Genomic DNA, 17,114 nt, shown 5'->3' with positions numbered 1-17,114 from the left:
AAATAAAGGAAAAGAATATGATATAAATAGAATGAAAATATTATGACAATTCAGAAAATACATTATCAAATCAAATTATATGTAAAAGAAATTAACTTTTTTCCATTAAAGGGTTCATAAAATCCATAAGCAAAAAAACCAATACAGAAAAAACAAGCAAAAAATACGAAAAAACAATTCACAGAAAAAGAAACATGAATGGGTCTTAAATATATAAAAAGAAGTGCAACATCAGTCTTAGGAGAAATACATGTAGAAAACAAGAAAAAGATCTCAAATCAACAACATAACTTTACAACATAAGGAACTGGAAAAAGAAGAACAAACTAAATCCAAAGCTATCAGAAGGAAGAAAATAAAGATCAGAGCAGAGATAAATGAAATAAAGAATAGAAAAATAATAGAGAAAATAAATGAAACCAAAAGTTGGTTCTTTGAAAAGAACAAAATTAACAAACCTTTTGCTAGATGGCCCAAGAAAAAAAGAAGACTCAAATTACTAAAGTCAGAAATTTAAATGGAGACAATAGCAATTCTATCAAAAAAAGGATTATAAAAGAGTAGTATAAAGAATTAACTGTTCAACAAATTGGAAAAACTGGATGTTCTTTTTTTTTTTTTTTTTTCAGTATGTGGGCCTCTCACTGTTGTGGCCTCTCCTGTTGCGGAGCACAGTCTCCGGACACACAGGCTCAACGGCCATGGCTCACGGGCCCAGCCACTCCACGGCATGTGGGATCTTCCCGGACCAGGGCACGAACCCGTGTCCCCTGCATCAGCAGGCGGACTCTCAACCACTGCGCCACCAGGGAAGCCCGCGGAAAAACTAGATGAAATGGCGAATTCCTAGAAGCAAAACCTACTAACACTAAATCATGAAGAAGTAGAAAATCTGAGTAGACCTACAACTAGTAAGGAGATTGAATCAGTAATCAAAAATCTCCAAACAAACAAAAGCCCTAGCCCTGAACCTGATGGCTTCACTGGCAAATTCTACCAAACATTTAAAGAAGAACTAATATCTATCTTTCTCAAACTTTTCGAAAAACTGGAAGAGGATGGAACACTTGTTAACCCATTCTGAGGTCAGCATTATTCTGATACCAAAGCCAGATGAAGACACTACACGAAAACTACAGACCAACAACCCTTTTGAACACTGGTATAAGAATCCTCAACAAAATATTAGCAAACTGAATTTAGCAGTATATAAAAAGGATTATACTCCATGACTAAGTGGGATTTATTCCTGGAATGTAAGGCTGGTTTAACATTCAAAAATCAATCAATGCGGGCTTCCCTGGTGGCACAGTGGTTGAGGGTCCGCCTGCTGATGCAGGGGACACAGGTTCATGCCCCGGTCCGGGAGGATCCCACATGCTGCGGAGCGGCTGCGCCCGTGGGCCATGGCCACTGAGCCTGCACGTCCGGAGCCTGTGCTCTGCAACAGGAGAGGCCGCGGCAGTGAGAGGCCCACGTACCGCAAAAAAAAAAAAAAAAAAAAATCAACCAATGCTATTATACAGCACAAAAAAACAGCAAAAAAAGAAAAACAATCATCTCAACTGAGGCTGAAAAGAGCATGTAGTAAAATGTGACACCCTTTTATGATAAAAACACACAAAAAGCTAGGAAAAGAAGAAAACTACTCAACATAATAAAAGCTATATAGAAAAAACCCATAGGAAACATCATACTCAATGGTGAAAGACTGAGAGCATCTCCTCTAAGATCAGGAAAAAGGATTCCCACTTACAACACTTCTACTGAACAGAGTACTGGAAGTTCTAGCTGGAGCAATTAGGCAAGAAAAAGAAATTAAAGGCATCCAAATTGAAAAGGAAGATGTAAAATTATCACTGTTCACAGATGATATGATCATACACATTCTTTAGCAATAAAGAATGGATTCAGGGACTTCCCTGGTGGCGCAGTGGATAAGACTCCATGCTCCCAATGCAGGCACCCTGGGTTTGATCCCTGGTCAGGGAACTAGATCCCATGTGCATGCTGCAACTAAGAGTTTACATGGCACAACTAAGGAGCCCGCCTGCCGCAACTAAGACCCAGTGCAACCAAATAAATATTTAAAAAAAAAAATGTATCTCCACCCTCCTGGGTTTGAGCTGGAGAAATTAAAAAAAAAAAAAAAGAATGGATTCAGCAAAGTATCAGAATACAAAGTTAATACAGAAAATTTAATTGCATCTCTATACACACTAATAATAAATGATCTGAAGAGGAAATTATGAAAACAATTCCATCTACAATAGTATCAAGAAGAATAAAATACTTAAGATGTAATTTAGCCAAAGAAGTAAAAGAACTGTACAATGAAAACTAAAAAACACTGCTGAAAGAAATTGAAGATGACACAACTAAATGGAAATATAGCCCATGCTCATGGACTGAAAAACTTATATTGTTAAGATGTCAATACTACTCAAAGTGATCTATAGTTTCAAATGCAATCCCTATCAAAATCCCAATAACATATTTTTTGCATAAATAGAAAAACCCACCCTAAAATTCATATAGAATCTCAAGGGACTACAAATAACCAAAACAATCTTGAAAAAGGGGGACAGAGGAGGACTTACACTCTGTGATTTCAAAACTTTCTACAAAGCTACAGTAATCAAAACAGTGTGGTTTTGGCATAAGGAGAGACATATATAGACCGATGGAACAGAATAGAGAACCCAGAAATAAACCCTCACATATATGGTCAAATGACTTTTGACAAGGTACCAAGACAATTCAATGGGGAAAAGATTGTCTTTTCAACAAATGATGCTGGGAAAACTGGATATCCACATGCAAAAAGAATGAAGTTGGACCCTTACCTAACACCATATACAAGAATTAAGTTGTAAGGGATCTAAGACCTAAATGTAAGACCTAAAACTATAAAACTCTTAGAAGAAAATATGTGGCAAAAGCTTCATGACACTGGATTTGGTAATGATTTCTTGGTTACGACACCAAAGACACAGGCAATAAAAGAAAAGTAGACAAATCGGACTTCATGAAAATTTAAAAATCTCGTGCATGAAAAGACACAAAGGACTATCAACAGAATAAGAAGGCAACCCACAGAATGAGAAAAAATATTTGCAAATCATATATCTGAGAAAGGATTAATATTCAGAATAGAGAATCTCTAAAACTCAATAAAGAAAAAACCAAAAAGTTCAATTTAAAAATGGGCAAAGGACTTGAACAGACCTTTCTCCAAAGAAGATACAGATGTAGCCAATAAGCACATGAAGATGCTCAACATCATTAATCATTAGGAAAATGCAAATCAAAATTATAATGAGATATCATCAGGTTGGTTACTATCAAAACCCAGAAAATAACAAGTGTTGGTGACAATGTGGAGAAACTAGAACACTTGTACACTATTGGTGGGAATGCAAAATGGTACCTCCACTGTGGTAAAACAGTGTGGCAGTTCCTCAAAAATTTAAACAGAATTACCATATGATCCAGCAATTCCATTTCTGGGTATATACTCAAAAGAAATGAAAGCAGGGTCTCAAAGAGATATTTGTACACCCAAATAAATAATATAAAAAATGTTCATAGCAGCATTATTCACTATAGCTAAAATGTGGATTCAGCCCAAGTGTCCATTGAAAGATGAAGGGAAAAGCAAAATGTGGTATACATAAAATGGGATATTATTCAGCCTTAAAAAGGAAGGAAATTCTGACACATGTTACAACACGGATGAACCTTGAGGATATTATGCTAAGTGAAATATGCTAGTCACAAAAAAGACAAATACTGTATAATTCCACTTAACATGAGATACCTGGAGTAATAAAAATCATAGAGACATGAAGTAGAATAGTAGTTGCCAGGGGTCGGGAAGTGAAATGGTGAGTTACTGTTTAATGAGTACAGCGTTTCACTTTTATAAGATACATAGTCCCAAACTAGAAACAACCCACATTTTGACAAGTAGAGACAGGTTGAATAAATTATGCTGTCTCCATAAAATGGGAAATCAAGCAGCTGTAAAAGCAAAGGAAAGGGATGCTGCCTATGTAATGATATGAAAATAATCACTGTATTTTATATAATTTTATATAATATTAAGGGAAAGAAGCAAGGTGTTGAATACTGTATTTATTTTGATACTTTTTGTGAAGGTAGGAGGATAAAATACATTTATATGTGTTTGTTGTGATATAAGTCAACTCTGGAAGGCTACACTAGAAACTGTTAATAGTAGCTCCTGTTTGTGTGGGGAAAGGGTGTGAACTGGACAGATGGAAAACAGCACTTGGACATCTTTCACTACACATATAAATATGAACAATGTGAACAGATTATTAACTCCAAAAAATGTCCTAATCTTTCAAGCTTAGTATATAATTTACATGTTTTACTAATAAATCAACTACAAAATCCTTTATAATCTTACCTGCAAACTAGCCACATAAGAATCCTCACAATTTACGTAATGTCCTAACATGGCATGTTGTGCTCGTAATTCATTATCCCTTATTCTTTCATGCAGGTGGGTAATTTGTTGCTTCTGCCTGCAAAACATAAGTTGAGGTACCACATTACAAAAAATATACTTTTCTAAGTGATAATTAAAAGCAGAACTTTCAGTACTCTAATTTGGCATAAGAGTTAAAAGTATGATCAATCTTAAAATTCATAATAGGAAATCTTTTTAAACCACAGTACCATGAGATATGTTAAATACAGAAAAAGTTTATACTGTAGAGTACTTCTGACACTTTAAAGAACATAATCTTTTGTAGAATACTCTTCTTAGATTCGAACAAAGTCATGCTTTGCTCTCTTTCTTCTTGTTGCCTAACATAAAAACTGTTTCAATCTCAGTCTGGAATGTCTTTACCTTAATATTATTATTTCCATTCATTCAAATTCTGTTCAACACTTAATACCAATTGAAGCTTCTGAAAATTTCATTGTCGGGGTGAGAGGTATTTTTATAAATATCATCTAGCTCAACTGCTGTACCATGCCTGCATCTTATCTACAACATCCAGGTTGCATGGTCTACACATAAACATTACCAACGATGGAGAACTCACATGGTGGCAGATTTGCATCTCTGGATAGCTCTGAAATTTCATTTTAATATAACCTCATGCTGGAACCAGAAACACTGAAGTTCAAGTATTTCCTCAGTGGATCATAGCTTTTTTTTTTTTTTTTTTGCTGTACGCGGGCCTCTCACTGTTGTGGCCTCTCCCGTTGCGGAGCACATGGCTCACGGGCCCAGCCGCTCTGTGGAATGTGGGATCTTCCCGGACCGGGGCACGAACCCATGTCCCTTGCATCGGCAGGCGGACTCTCAACCACTGTGCCACCAGGGAAGCCCCATAGCTTATTTTAATCAAATTATTTAACTTTTGTGAATATGTATCCTTAAACATTTGAAAACCATTATGTGCCAGGCAACATGCTAAGACCTTTATATGTATTATCATTAATCTTCAAAAATGTAATAACAAGTCTCACACTAAGGTTATAAGAGAGAGAGTGAGAGCAAAAGAGAGCAAGAGCACGTGCTTTCAAGGAATAATAAGGATACATGTGGGTAAACAAATAGCTTGATGTTTTCCAAAATTACTTACAAAATAACTTTTGGAGCAAGTTCAGACTGCATCAAAGAGCTTATTCTATTCAGAGCTGTTTTTATTTGTTTTTCAGATATGCTATCCTTTATGAACATCCACACAGAAAATATCAAACAGGAAACAGATAGGTTAGGAGAGATTACTCACATGGTACTTTTCAAATAATGTAAAACTTTACAAAGAAAACTAAACTTCCTCTTCCAGCCAAGATGGAGTAACAGGAACCAGTTTTGCCCTTCCCCTTGACATAATTACAAAATGGAACAAAATACAGGTAAGAAAGACTCTTAAGACACTGGACAACAGGCAATCACCGTGACTTCTGGGAGGTGGACAACAAATTCTATGAGTCCTAAGATTGCCAGAGATTAGCGTTTTAAGCCTTAGCCTCTGAACAGGGAAAGTGACCTCTCTGAGTTGAAAAAACAAAGCTGGTAATCTGGAGAAACCAAGGCAGCTAGAGTTCACAGCGCAGAGCCACCCTTGAGTATTCAGTTGAGTGTTAACTAACGAATGCGTGAAGAAACTACTTTAAGTGGGGAGGGGGCGTTATGGGGTGGGGATGGGGGATATGTTAGCCAAAAAGATTAGAAGAAACAGTGCCTGAGGCTCACATCAGGCCCGGAATTGTGCCTGTTCCCAAATGCCAAAACTTCATAATTTACAGGGTATCAGTTAGCAGCAATTTCCAACTGAGGGCAATTTGGGGCTCAGAACAAAGTGCAAGAATACAAAAATAACGGCTTCCCTGGTGGTGCTGTGGTTAAGAATCCGTCTGCCAATGCAGGGGACACGGGTTCGAGCCCTGGTCCAGGAAGATCCCACATGCCGCGTAGCAACTAAGCCCATGTGCCACAACTACGGAAGCTGCGCTCTACAGCCCGCACGCCACAACCACTGAGCCCGAGTGCCGCAACTACTGAAGCCCGCACACCTAGAGCCCATGCTCCACAACAAGAGAAGCCACCGCAATGAGAAGCCCGTGCACCGCAACAAAGAGTAGCCCCCGCTCGCCACAACTAGAGAAAGCCCGTGTGCAGCAACAAGACCCAATGCAGCCAAAAATAAAAATCAACAAAATAAATAAATTAAAAAAAAAGAATACAAAAATATGTAACATCCAAAACAAGCTAAAATTCATAATGCCTGGCATCTCAAAGAAGCAGGAAAATATGACCCACAATAGGGTGAACAGCCAATCAACTGAAAGTGAGCTAGAACTGACACAAATGACAGAATTAATAGTGAAGGACACGAAATCAATTATTGTAACTATTTTCATACGTTCAAGAAACTAGAAGAAAGACATAATATGTTAAGCAGAGACATGGAAGACATAAATATTATCCTGAATGGGATTAGGGCAGATTAGAATTTGCAGAAGAAAAGATTAGGGAATTTGAAGACATATCAATAGAAATGATCCAAAAAGAAACAGAAAAAATAGATAAATAGATGAAACAAAACAAACAAAACAAAAACTCAGAGAATCAATGAGTTGTGGATTTCTTTAAAAGGCCAAATATATGTGTAATTAGAATCCCTATAGGGGAGGTGAGGGGAGGAGGAATGAGCAAGAAAAAGTATTTGTAGAAAACTGGCCAAATTTTTTCCAAATCTGCTGAGAATGACACACCCACAGATCCAAGAAGACCAAAGAACCCAAAGTGCAAATAACAAAAAGAAAACTAAACCAAGGAACATCCTAATCAAATGACTTAAAATCAGTGATAAAGAGAAAATCCTAAGAGTAGTCAGAGGAAGAACGGTAAATGCGTTAAGGGAGTATAGCCTGAAAATACTCCCAAAGTATATTAAAAGGATGCTTTTACATTTAAAGGCAGACCTTGGAGATATTCCAGGTTTGGTTCCAGACCGTGGCAATAAACAATATTGCAAGAAAGCCAGTCACACGAATTTTTTGGTTTCCCAGTGCATATAAAAGTTATATTTACATTATAGTGTGATCTATTGCATAATAATATGTCTAAAAAAATGTCTGTACCTTAATTTTAAAATATTTTATTACTAAAAAATGCTATCATTTGAGCCTTCAGCAATGTATATGTCTCTCATTTAATTACATGTGGAAGTAAAATCACATTATAATTTTGCTAGGTAAACTTTTAAAATCAGTGGTGGATTCTTTGGTATAGTGTGGATTTTTTTTTAATGGAATTCATATTAAATGTCCTTCTAACTCATCTGCTTTAGAAGCTAGGACTTATCATATTTCTAAAGCAAGGCCTAAGTGTACATATCATGGTTATTAAAAGTTATTGAAATTCCAACTTCACAGATATGATCAATTAACATATGACAGTTTGCTCATAGCAATTTGCAGAACATCTTTTACTTTGAGACGGACCCCATAATGCAAGAGTCATATTTATTCTCTGTAAGTGTTGAAGTAAGATTTGGTTATTTTTATCAGCTTATCTGAGTATTTAAACACAGTTTCAATAGTTTGTTTCCATCTATTTTGGTTGTTTACACCTAAGTATATAGCTTTATAAAATCAATTTCTGAATCTATTTTGTTTCAAGGCCAACTGCTACACTGTGTGAAATTTGATTCTGACACTAAACACCTTAAGTTAGCATCAGACTCCACAGCTTTAAGGGCATGATCCCCAAAAACAAAGCCTCACTTCAGATGCCAGACTCAAGTGGGATCCCCAGACCATCCACACTTCTAACCAAATGGCTACAAATCTGGAGAGTTCCCAGAGTTTTTATTATAGAATTTCATTGTGTGGGCAAGATTGATTAAATCACTGAACTCAATCTCCAGCCTCCTCCTCTCCCTGGAGGTTGGACTGGCTCAAAAGTCCCAACCCTCTGATCACAGGGTTGGTCTCTATGGTAAATAGCTGAAGCTGCTATCCAGGGCCCAAGAATCACCTCATTAGCATAAATGCAGGTGTGTTCCAGGGCTCATGAATAAAAAAGACATTCTAAAGATTTACAGTCTCCTTTCCAAGAACCAGAAGCAATGGCTAGTCAGATTCTCTATTGTTGGACAAGATCTTTAGAAGATTTGTAGATACTATATTGTAAATTGCAAGTAATGACAAAATGAGAATTCTCCTCTATACTGCCAGTATCATTTACTAATAGCATTAACTCAGCCATCACCACAGAGGGTATAGGGTTTCCTCTCTGAATCTGGCTCCAGTGCACTGACTTACCCCTATATTTTATCTGTTCAATTCAGCAGCACAAGCTATGCAATTTCTAAGTGTAAATCATCATATGAACTACTAGTATCAGCAACAGCCTAGGTTAACCAACAACCTTAACCTCTTTTTCATTAAAATGAGGCTATTTGCTCTGCATGAATATTTAGTGAGTACCTACTATGAGTAATAAAATGTACATGAAACTGTCTCTTCTGTGAAGAGATCCAAGTCGACTGAGGAAAGACAAGCACGTAAACATAACTATTACATATACAAAACATGTATAATGTGGCTACTATTTGCTGATGGGCACTATGCATCAGACAGTATTAGTGCTTTTTACATACATTTATTCATTTAATCCTCATGCTGTACAACTAGGTGGGAGAGGAGAGTTGCCTAGAAGAGTGATCTTCAAAAACCTCATTTTTTGCTTAAGTGGTGAAACTCCTTGTACCCAGGCAGATGAGAAGATCAATATGCAAAAGGTCAAGTACCCTATTCAGAATTACCTAAATGGTTAGTGTCAAATATAAAGCATTAGAAACCAGGTTTCTTCCTTTTTTTTCTGAGTTGTTTTTGAAATTAACCTATTTGCTTTTTCTCACAAGATGGGGAACATTTAAGAAGTTTCTTTTTCTTTTTAATTAAAAAAATTTTTTTACTTTATATTGGAGTATAGTTGATTAACAATGTTATGTTAGTTTCAGGTGTACAGCAAAGTGATTCAGTTGTACATATACATGTATCTATTCATTTTCAAATTCTTTTTCCATTTACGTTATTACAGAATACTGAGCAGAATTACCTGTGCTATACAGTAAGTCCTTGTTATCTATTTTAAATATAGCAGTGTGTACATGTCAATCCCAAACTCCCAATCTATCCCTCCCCGCACCCGACTCTTCCCCACTGGTAACCATAAGAAGAACAGTTTCTATAGCAGTTATTTTTCCTTAACATTTATCTGTTTTGACCTAATTATCCAAAATCTACGAAAGCTATATGCATTGCAAAAAAAACCCCACGTTTTTCTCATGCAATCATGAATAACTTGATATTTTCAGGAATAATATCCAGCATACAATTTTTAGTTAAGTGACTTAAAAGGTATCATCACCCACACTGTATTCCAAAGTAGAAAAGTTCAGCATCTTTACTCTCTTTACTCTCAGTTCCATCCAGGAAGAAACTAAATCCTGTCAATTCTGTCTCTGAAATAGTCTCTGCATGTGTTATCACCATTTTAAAGGCCATTAGTCTAATCTGGTTCCTGGAAAAAAGATATACTATACTTTTGTTCTAATTTTCATCACTATATGTGTTATAAAGATCTTTATATATGAACATTTTTACCATTTTTTTTTTTTTTTTTGCGGTACGCGGGCCTCTCACTGCTGTGGCCTCTCCCATTGCGGAGCACAGGCTCCGGACACGCAGGCTCAGCGGCCATGGCTCACGGGCCCAGCCACTCCGCGGCATGTGGGATCTTCCCGGACCGGGGCACAAACCCGTGTCCCCTGCATCGGCAGGTGGACTCCCAACCACTGCGCCACCAGGGAAGCCCGAACATTTTTACTTTTAAATTCTGGTCATGTTGCTTTAGAAACAGGAGTTGCTACTTTTTCTTCCTCTGTTTTATATAATATCAAATGCATTAATCATCAAAAACTTTATAATAAGCATGTAAAATATCAAAGATTATTTAAGACACTGGGTGTGGTAGATTGTTTACAAAAACATCCACAAGTATTCCCTTCCCTGTATTACTCATACTCCTTTTTGATGTGATTTTGCTGTTCCTACTGTCCCCAGGTGAAGTCTCCTGGCCTTGTGACCAATAAGAACATAGTGGAAGTGATTTTTTTTTTTTTAAGCAGACTTGATTTTTTAGAGAAGTTTTAGGTTCACAGAGAAATTAAACTAAGGGTACAGAGATTCTCCATAGGGACTTTGTGCCAGTTCTGAGCCTAAGCTCCAAGAGAACGTGTGTGCTTCATTTTCTCTTTGAACTTCACCCTATGAACAAACCCTGGTTAGCATACTGGAGGATGACAGACCCCCATGGAGCATAAGGACCATCCAGATAAGGCTAGCCTAGGCCAGCCAACTCCTACTTGACAATGTGGCTACCACAGATCCATAAATGAGACTAGATAAAGAATCTGCCAAAAATGGGCAGAAGACCTAAACAGACAATTCTCCAAAGAAGACATACAGATGGCCAAAAGATACATGAAAAGATGCTCAATGCTGCTAATCATTAGAGAAATGCAAATCAAAACTACAATGAGATACCACCTCAGACCAGTCAGAATGGCCATTATCAAAAAGTCTACAAATAATAAATGCTGGAAAGGGTGTGGAGAAAAGGGAACCCTCCTACACTGTTGGTGGGCATGTAAATTGGTACAGTCACCATGGATAACAGTATGAAGGTTCCTTAAAAAACTAAAAATAGAGAGCTACCTATGATCCTGCAATCCTATCCTGGGTATATATCCAGAGAAAACCATAACCTGAAAAGACACATGCACCCCGATGTTCACTGCAGCACTATTTACAATAGCCAAGACACGGAAACAACCTAAATGCCCATTGACAGATGAATGGATAAAGAAGGTGTGGTACATATATACCATGGAATATTACTCAGCCATAAAAAAGAACGAAATAATGACATCTGCAGCAACATGGATGGACCTAGAGATTATTATACGAAGTGAAGTAAGTCAGACAAAGACAAATATAATATGATATCACTTACATGTGGAATCTAAAAAAAATAATACAAATGAACTTATTTACAGAACAGAAACAGACTCACAGACATAGAAAACAAACTTATGGCTACCAAAGGGGAAAGATGGGGGAAAGGGATAAATTAGAAACTTGGTTGAGTAAATACACACACTACTATACATAAAATAGATAAACAACAAGAACCTACTGTATAGCACAGAGAACTATACTCAATATTTTATAATAACCTATATGGAAAAAGAATCTGAAAAAGTATATATATATATAAAACTGAATCACTTTGCTGCATACCTGAAACTAACACAACATTGTAAATCAACTATACTTCAATAAAAAAAATTTTTTTAATTAAATAACAGAATTGGCCAACTGAGCAACTTGAATGATTTTGGATTATTTCCTTAGTATCCATCTATATATACAGAATTGACAAATATAAATATATTTTAATAGATTACATCAATAATTATCTACATTTCTTACTGCCATAGACTGAATGTTGTGACATACACCCCCCCTCCAAATTCACACATTAAATCCTAATGCCCAATGTGTGGTATAGGGGGTAGAGGGCCTTTGGGAGGTGACTAGGTCATGAGGACAGAATCCTCATGAATGCAATTAGTACCATTACAAAAGAAGCTCCAGAGAGCTCCCTTGCCCCTTTCATCATGGGAGGTTACAGCAAGAAGACGGCCTCTATGAATCAGGAGGTTGGCTCTCACCAGACATTGAATCTGCTGGTGCCTTGGGACTTCCCAGACTCCAGAAGTGGGAAAAATAAATATTTGTTGTCTATAAGCTACCCAGTCTATGGTATTTTATTATAGCAGCCCAAATGAACTAAGACACTTATTAACTTATACCCAATAGAATGGTATAATGGTGTTTAAAAAATAATAAAAGCCAAGTGATTCTGATTGAGGGCAAGTCTATTCATATTAATGAAAGTCTGAATTTTGGTGTATTTAAAAACGGTATTAATTTCAAGTCTATACAATGAGTTAAATTATTTAAGTGTTCAAAATATATATCCAACAGGGTCTATAATTATTTATACATAAAATTCACTTGTACTAGAAGTATCTAATATTTTAAAATAGCCTTTTCATAAAATCAATTATAACTATCTCTTACAATCTTCATTTATTTATCAAACAGGGAAGTATCAAGCACTAAGTACATGTACTACGTGCCAGGTTCTGTTCAAGATGTTGAGAACATAGTGGAGAATAAGGAAGCCCAGATGTCTATGCTCTAGTTTACTTCCCAGCAGATCTTGCTTAACACTGCTAAGTTTCTAAGCAAAATCTTTTGAAATTTCAACTATTAAATATATTTAAAGATTTGAATTAGGATTTAATTTTAAGGCTAAAATATCTACTACTTTATCCCATATAAGCACATGAAAATAAGTAGTAACTAGCACTGATTAAGAAAAAATGCCTCCTCAAACTAGTTCCCAATTACCATGATATGCAACATGTTTAACTATCCCAAAAGTATACATAAATGATGTAGAACCAATATAGATCATAAATAATTAAGTAATATTAAGGTTTTTTGCTGAGAATAATCAGGAGACTATTAAGTTTAAAGAAATTTGTTTTCAGAGCTTTGGTACTGAAATAGGCAAAATTTTGGAAATGTCTCCCAAAATTTTCAAAATTCTTATCTGTAGGTCATTTAATTTTAAACATTCATGATTTTCATGCTTTCTGTGCTATCAGATCTAACATATATTAGTTAAAGGAAGCTACCACTTTAAAGTAGCTTTCCAATTTGATAGTTCCCAAGTATAAAACACAAAGACACTAGCTTTGATAGTTCATCAGCATTGCAGCTAACTTGTTACATGTACAAAAAAGATGGAGAGGAGTTTCCAAATAATGAGTTACCCTAATATAAATGAGAAGATGGTAGAAAACAGACACAGATAGACAGATACATAGATAGATAGGCAGATAAACCAACTGACCCTCAGTTCTGATAGTGGTTCTTAAAAGTACTGGGATTGGGGATGGACAGACATGAGACATCAGTGTACTTGTAAGGTTCTATTTCTTAAACTCTAAGCAGTGGGTACAAAGATATTTGTTTTATTAATCTACATTTCGGCATGCCTGAAATATTTAGTAATTAAAAAAAAAAGACTCACCGATCAATTACAATTTCTTTCTGCCTTAGTAGTCCTTCTTTTATTTTCAGCACTGATTCCCACTTATTGAAATCTTGATAGCCAGGAGGTGAATAACTTTGACGAGATGATCCAGTCAAAACCTGCACAAACATGTTTAAACTATTAGTATACTAAAAGTGGCTAAAGGGAATATTTATATGTCACCTTGCATTTTCCCAGTGATTTTCATTTTAAAAAAAATAGAGAACTGTCCATTTGATTTTTTTAAAAAACCATCTTAAATCACACCTGTGAATACAACATAACTTGAAGAATTTCAAGGAAGTTCTAAAGTAAATGTACAAATCTAATGAAGAATTGGTGACAAGAGAACATTATTATAATACTATATGTAAGATCCTGTTCTCATTACCTTGTGGAAGCTTTCTGGAAATAAGAAATTAATCATTGCCTAAGGAAGGAGTACAATAAAAGAACATACCAAGGCTAGACTGTACAAGCATTACCAGAAGGGTTTCCACAAGGGAATAAAAATAGTATATGTAGCATTCAGACTTCAAATTGTCATTCATCACATCAACCTTTAATTACACTGAAATTTCAAAAGCTAAAATATTTTCACGAAGTAGTAAATATATCCATAGAAAATGACTATTAAGCAGATAATCTAGATGATTACTGGTCTCCAGTGTTTATTATATATCATTAAGAAAAAATTCGATTTAGACTTTAAGAAAAATTTAAGATATTTAAAACAGATAATAACAAAACCCAATACAGCAGATATCCTCAAATTTCTATCATTGAAACAAAATCAAAATTTTAATACTGGTGGTACTGGTTGAACTGTGTCCCTTCAAAAAGATGTTGAAGTCCTAACCCCTAATACCTCAGAATGTAGCCTCATTTGGAAATAGGGACTTCACAGATATAGTCAAGATGAAGTCATGAGACTGATGTAAAAGGGGAAATCTGAACGCAGACATGCACACAGAAGACTATGTAAAGAGATACAGAGAGAACACCATGTGAAGATGAAAACAAGAGATTGGAGTAATACAAACAAGCAAAGGAACACAACAAGACTGCCAGAAAACCACTAGAAACAGGCCTGAAACAGATTTTTCTTCATAGCCCTCAGAAGGAACTAACTTTGCTGACACCTCGATTTTGGACTTCTAACCTCCAACACTGTGAGACAATAAATATCTGTTGTTTAAGCTACCTTGTTTGTGTCCTTTGTTATGGTAGCTCTAGGAAACTAGTGAATTTCCAATACAACTGGTAAATCAAATAGGAAAATTAATTCCTTGGCAAGCTAAGAGATGCTATATAAACACCACAAAGCAACTTTAGGAGAATCAAATGTGCAGCAAAATTTTTTATCCTTTGTTTTCCAAAGATGCTACTGACAAGACCTACTTCTGAATACACCACTAACTGGGTGACATCAACTAGTCCTAGGTTAAACCTTTAAATTAAGATGATTGTCAAGTAATACTAGGACAGGATGTTTCAGGCAGCACAAAGACAGCACAAGGTGATCAGATTAAGAAGCGTAGAAACTAGATAACAGGGTATATAACTTTGTCAGATGGTCACATATTTGGAGTCTAAGTGACACATAGGGTTACAGAGACAGGTTAGTCAGAGATCTGGTCTTTGAATTTCACTCTTTCTCTTGCCCAACATATAGCTCAGGCTGATACTGGGCCAGTACGCACCAGTACAGATATATTAGTTGTAGCAGTACCGAAGTACTTTCACTGTGGTTGAACACTAGCTGCTGCCCAAACCCAATCCTGAGAACTTGACATCATCCAACAAATAAAGAGTTACTTCCTGGCATAAAAAGGGGCCCGTGAGACACTACTTATGGCATCCTTCCTGATTGGTTGGTTTCTACTAGTCAGCCCCTCAAAATTCCCCCACCCCAACACTACCTACCAGCTTATATTTAGTTGGCAGAGCTAGGATTCAAATATAGGCAGCCCAACAAAAGAGCACCACACTGTCTCACTCTTTCTACTATGGCCCAGTTGACCAAGAGGTATTTCAAATTTCATAGCATTACAGGAACTGGAAAATATGTTTGAAAGTAATTGCTCTTAAAAACCAAGAGAAGATTAAGCACTATAAACAATATTGTTGATATTAAGAGAAAGCCTATGCTTATTGCAACTCCATGTTACTTAATGACTATCAGTTTAATAGGTACTCATTTCATGAAATTTATTTTGTCAAACTGTAGCTCAAACAGGAATTCATTAAAACTGGTAAAAACTAAGCAAGACAAAAGACCATATCAATAATTCCAAAACTCAACATAAGATGTGGAAATTATCAGAATGATATGGTGAACCATTTGTGCTATAATTTATAATACTAAATATTTAATTTATTTGTAGTATAAAAGTGAATATATATTTTATTTATATATTGAATTATGTATTAATATCCTGATAACAGGTTACAGATATTTTAAATATTGGTTTTTGTATATTGTTACCATGCCTAACAAAAAACTTCTAAGATAGCTGGAGGATCTATGGTATCCTCTTCCAAAACTTTATAAAAGGTTCCTCCACTGCTGATTACCACAAATCAGGAATGACCTATACCATAATATTTTAAGCTATGCTTTACCTTACATATCTTGTACCTATTTCAATAAGACAAGTGCCTAGACAATAGATGATGATCTTTTCAAGAAGACATTAACTATTCTATTCTTCCACCAGTCATCTGCTAAAATTTTTCCCATGGCTGACAACTTAAGGAAAAGCCTTTTCTTGTTTTATAAAACTTCCTGGCATCAAGAAAGAGGGAATAAAGAGAAGAAACAAGTAGATCTGCAAGACAAAAGCAAACAACAGTACTACCTGGTTTATAGCACCTGAGTCACCGACAGGATGGAATGCTGAAGTACTTGCCAGATACATCCAGTGAATATACATAAAACAAAACATGAAACTTTATTCTTCTGATTTGTAGCTCCCTTAACCTAAACCCTTTAGAAAACAAAAATTGACCCATAAAACTGAGCAAACAGGAATAAAGGAAAGGAACCCTTTCTCTGTAATTAAGATGCAATAAACAATTACCAAATCAGCAGCATGGCAGTCTTCCTACGAAACTTTAATCCTGATTCATAGAAGTAGTTTAAAAAGGAGAATGAATCCTGACACACAACCTAATGCTGCAGGTGGAGTTACACGCAATTTTAAAAACTTGTTTATATCTACCTATTACTGAAAATGACAATTACGGAAACATGTTACCTTTTAAGGCTTTTGTAATGAGGCCATAGGGCATGCTATACTAAATGAAGTTATAGAACACAATTTGAATTACCTAGCAAGAGTTATTAAAATCATATTGTGACATCTCAAATAGCAAG

The 17,114-nt window shown here is 35.8% G+C and overlaps 1 protein-coding gene across 1 annotated transcript in view; it reads right to left on the bottom strand.

The window, feature by feature from the left end:
• CEP85L (centrosomal protein 85 like) overlaps positions 1-17,114 on the bottom strand; it is a 151,133-nt gene that overhangs the window by 49,527 nt on the left and 84,492 nt on the right. The window contains exons 4-5 of the mRNA XM_060030554.1: positions 13,733-13,854; positions 4,436-4,553 (exon numbers count right to left, since the gene is read on the bottom strand). Coding sequence (XP_059886537.1) covers positions 4,436-4,553; positions 13,733-13,854 — 240 coding nt within the window. The remainder of the gene's footprint in view (positions 1-4,435; positions 4,554-13,732; positions 13,855-17,114) is intronic.

The sequence above is a fragment of the Delphinus delphis genome, chromosome 14 (genome assembly GCF_949987515.2).
Source record: "Delphinus delphis chromosome 14, mDelDel1.2, whole genome shotgun sequence".
Lineage (NCBI taxonomy): Eukaryota > Metazoa > Chordata > Mammalia > Artiodactyla > Delphinidae > Delphinus > Delphinus delphis.
Note: the sequence above shows the minus strand (reverse complement) of the source record. Positions and strands in the feature narration are given on the sequence as shown.